This window comes from Cibotium barometz, chromosome 13 (assembly GCF_041138505.1).
Source record: "Cibotium barometz isolate CiBa-2024 chromosome 13, ASM4113850v1, whole genome shotgun sequence".
Lineage (NCBI taxonomy): Eukaryota > Viridiplantae > Streptophyta > Polypodiopsida > Cyatheales > Cibotiaceae > Cibotium > Cibotium barometz.
The window spans coordinates 23,231,551-23,235,174 of record NC_141058.1 but is presented as its reverse complement, the minus strand read 5'-3'; the positions used below and the strand labels follow the sequence as shown (position 1 = coordinate 23,235,174).

Below are 3,624 nucleotides of genomic sequence, written 5' to 3'. Positions count from 1 at the left end.
CACGAGTTGTGCACAAGGTGAGTGAGATAGATACATGAGAGAGAGAGAGAGAGAGAGAGAGAGAGAGAGATGATATGATAAAGCTCAATTGAGAGAAAGTATTACATGACTCAATGATGGTTGATCGACTAATGATGAAACCCTTTCATGAGTACATACATTTGAAGGCTAGTAGCCTTATCCTTTGACCTAAACAAATCACACACACACACACACACACCTTGTTGGATTCAAGGTGGATCGGAGCACACATTAAACCTCATTCTTAAGCATAATCAAACTAAGTTGAAGTCAGTAAGAATGCACTAACTAAATGAGAATAATGTGGGCGAGATTAAGTTGTAAAATGAGAACATATCTTATTGAAAATGAGAGGCCTAATATATAGGCAAGTACATTGAGAGAGAGCCAAGCTCTACTTTTATCACCTATGAGGTGTAAAGATGGAGAGTAGCTAGGCTAAAATAGTGGAGATAATTGAGCACCTAAAAGAGGTAGATTCCAAATGTTGAGAGACACTAGGGGATGCTCCTAAATTAAGAGAAAATGGTAGGCTAGATGCTTGGTAAATCTTCTTCACCAAAGAGCACTTACAGCAAGGATAAATGGTAGAAATAACCACAAGAAAATAGCTCATGTTTGGGACATTATTTCTAACACCTTCCCATGAACCGAGAGCACAAGCATTTTTGAAATAGTGTCCTCTTGAATAAAAAGTCCATAAAGTAAACATGACACATGTAGCATACAAACCATATAAGAACACAAAGGCCAAATAAATACTCTATATAAGTCCAAAGAAAAATGAACATAACTAATAAATCAAGATAATTATTGTTCCATTTCATTCATTGATCTCTCCAGAAGAGCCTTGGCGAATTCAAGGCCTTTCTTATGGTTCGGTAGACTTGTATCGAAGTAGCGCATCATGTACTCTTTGAAAGTGGCTCCTTGGTACACGCATGGGTAATCATGGTTAATGAGCTCAGGAATAGGAGCAATAAATTCTTCCTCTGGAGGTCCAAATGTAAAGGGAAGAGAGATCCGTAACTTATTTGGATTAGCTATGACACGATGGGGAGAGGATCTATACCGTCCATTTGTCAAGATCTGCACAGCAGCAAGGTGACACCTGTAAGACCTTTTAATTATCATTTTCTTTTTTGTATTTAGGGAAGGTACATTTCTTTATATCCATTCCTTGGGTGGGATATAAAGAAGGTTGAGAGGAAGTTCATTTCTCTATATCCCACTCCTTGGGAAGAAGGGAGGGATTAGTGTAATATATTATATTATATAAATATCTCACACCTTACGTGAGGTTCGTTTCTTTTTAATCCAATTGTTGGGTGGGGAGGGGGGTGGGGGAGGTGTGGTTATTGGCAAAGGGGAGGGGAAGGGAGTATTGATCCCATGCGCCTGTTGTTTGGCGAAGAGGAGGGGGAGTATTGATCTGCACTCCTTGCTCCCAATATCTTTGAGCTACCATAATATATCATATATATATCCTTGCTCCCAATATCTTTGAGCTACCATAATATATCCTAAGAGAGGTGGTTATAACATAGGTTTAAGATGTCACAAACCTCCATTTGATCGGCCAAGAGAACCACAAAAACGTTGGGTCGATACTTGAGTTCAACCCATTCACCAGATGGAGACTGCACTTGTAAGCCGCCAACCTCATCTTGTAAGAGGCAGGTAAGAGTGCCCACGTCTGTGTGCTCTTTGAAGCCAATAGTAGTAGCATTGGGGTCCAAGCACGGAGGGTAAAAGTTGAGGGTGAGGACTACTCTCTCAATTGTGGGAAGCCCTTTTTTGCTTTTGTGGTTATCCATGCTTTCCTTCCCAATAAGGCTCTCGAACACAGCATCGTACAAATCATTGCCAAGCTTTTGTACATCATGCCCAAAGTCGAGAAGGCTTTCCCTACACACATAACCATCCAAACAAGACCCACATTGGTCATACATTTCCTTATTCAAAGATCCGAAAAGAATGGTGAGCTTTGCTTTTATAGCAAGTGAGCTCTATGTTTTGTGCAATGATCCGATCAACCCAAAGTGTTAACTAGCACAATGTCGACCTTATTAAACAAAAGTAATCCTGAATTAATGACCCCTAATAACAGTTCAAGGCACTACCCAAAGATTTCACGGGCGTCTTGGAAGCCGTCGCAGATGCCCGGGCGGCGGCGCACCATCAGGATTTCCAGCCAGTTGGTGGCCTCTGTGAGCTCGTTGCTCATGAAGTTCATGCCATCGTCCCGCCTCGTCGTTGTGAAAGCCCGCTTGGCCTCGGCCGGCTGCTCGTAGAACTTCCGAGCGGCCACCCACATGCCCTCGATCACGCGATCGGGCACCCCGTGATGCACCACCTGCTCATTATTATCATACGACGATACTGACTGATTAATAAATCAATCAAGCGAATACCTCCCTCTCAACAAAATATATGCTGCTTGACGTAAATAAGGAGGAGGTAGTGTGTGTGTGTTATACCTGGAAGCAGCCCCACTCCTCGCACGCACGGGAAAGCTCCTGCAGCACAGCGCTGCGCCCGTCGCCTAACAAGCCCTGGATGTCGATGGTGGGAGGAACTTCGCGAGCCGCCATGACGATGTCGGTAGTGTGTGCTCTCTAATAATAATAATAATAATAATAGTTAGGATTTTCCCTTAGTGTAAAGGAAAAAAAACACACAGCACAGCACAGCACAGCACAGCACAGCACGAGATAAAAGGAGAAGTTATGGTTGTGTTCTCTAATAGCCACACAGCACAGTAGGACAAGTTATGATGGGTGTGCTCTCTAATAATTAGGATTTTTTGAAGAGGAGAAAAACGTTTCCTTTTCAATAAAGAGGTCCAAAAACATTTCTTTCTGTACTTGTAACCATTAATATTTTTTGAAGAGAGGAGAAAAACGTTTCCTTAAGAACCAAGGATTGCATCCTTGAACAACTTGTCCTTCACACATTCATAACCCTTATAAAATAATAGCAAAAGAAAGGGTTCCAAAAGCATAGGTTGGTACTTCAAGTTATTATTTTTGACATGAATACAAAGGATTCTCAAAGCAACGACTACTAATATTTTTGGATGTGAAAAGAATAGCTTCTTAAAGAAAGGACTATAGCTTTAAATTATGTGTTGTTAGGCTCATCCTAGATTTTGCCTTATATGAGATTCACCATGACATTCACTATTCTGTTTACACATGTATAGGTATGCTATAAATTTCACCTTATATAAGATTCACTATTCAAGTATTTTTACACATGTGCACAGACGAAGCATCTCTCACTCTCTCTCTCTACACACACACACACACACACACACACACACCCATTCCATGTTCTCATGATACAAATACTTTACCTATAAAGGTGGATACTCCTTCAAATTTTACGTATAAGGACTTTTTATGAAGATCACATCAATATAGTGCAAAAGGACTTCGCCCACTACCACAGTAGCCCGTTTTGTGTATGCAGTACCATACTACGGAGTCAACTATATCCCAGAATTTTGTAAAAGGTGTACTTTTGTATGCCCAAAATACATATTTGACAATAATGTATGGTGAAAATTACCATAAGATAGGGATCCTAGGTGACTAAGTA

General features: G+C 40.9%; 1 protein-coding gene across 1 annotated transcript; it reads right to left on the bottom strand.

Moving 5' to 3' along the window:
* Positions 1 to 339: 339 nt before the first annotated feature.
* LOC147632507 (fe(II)/2-oxoglutarate-dependent dioxygenase 4-like) lies at positions 340 to 2,757 on the bottom strand. The gene is made up of 4 exons (XM_086806873.1): positions 2,502 to 2,757; positions 2,145 to 2,377; positions 1,587 to 1,929; positions 340 to 1,110 (listed from the first exon to the last, which is right to left on the bottom strand). Exons 1-4 carry the CDS (start codon positions 2,613 to 2,615, stop codon positions 832 to 834), a joined length of 969 nt encoding a protein of 322 aa, XP_086662999.1. The 5' UTR covers positions 2,616 to 2,757; the 3' UTR covers positions 340 to 831.
* Positions 2,758 to 3,624: the final 867 nt, after the last annotated feature.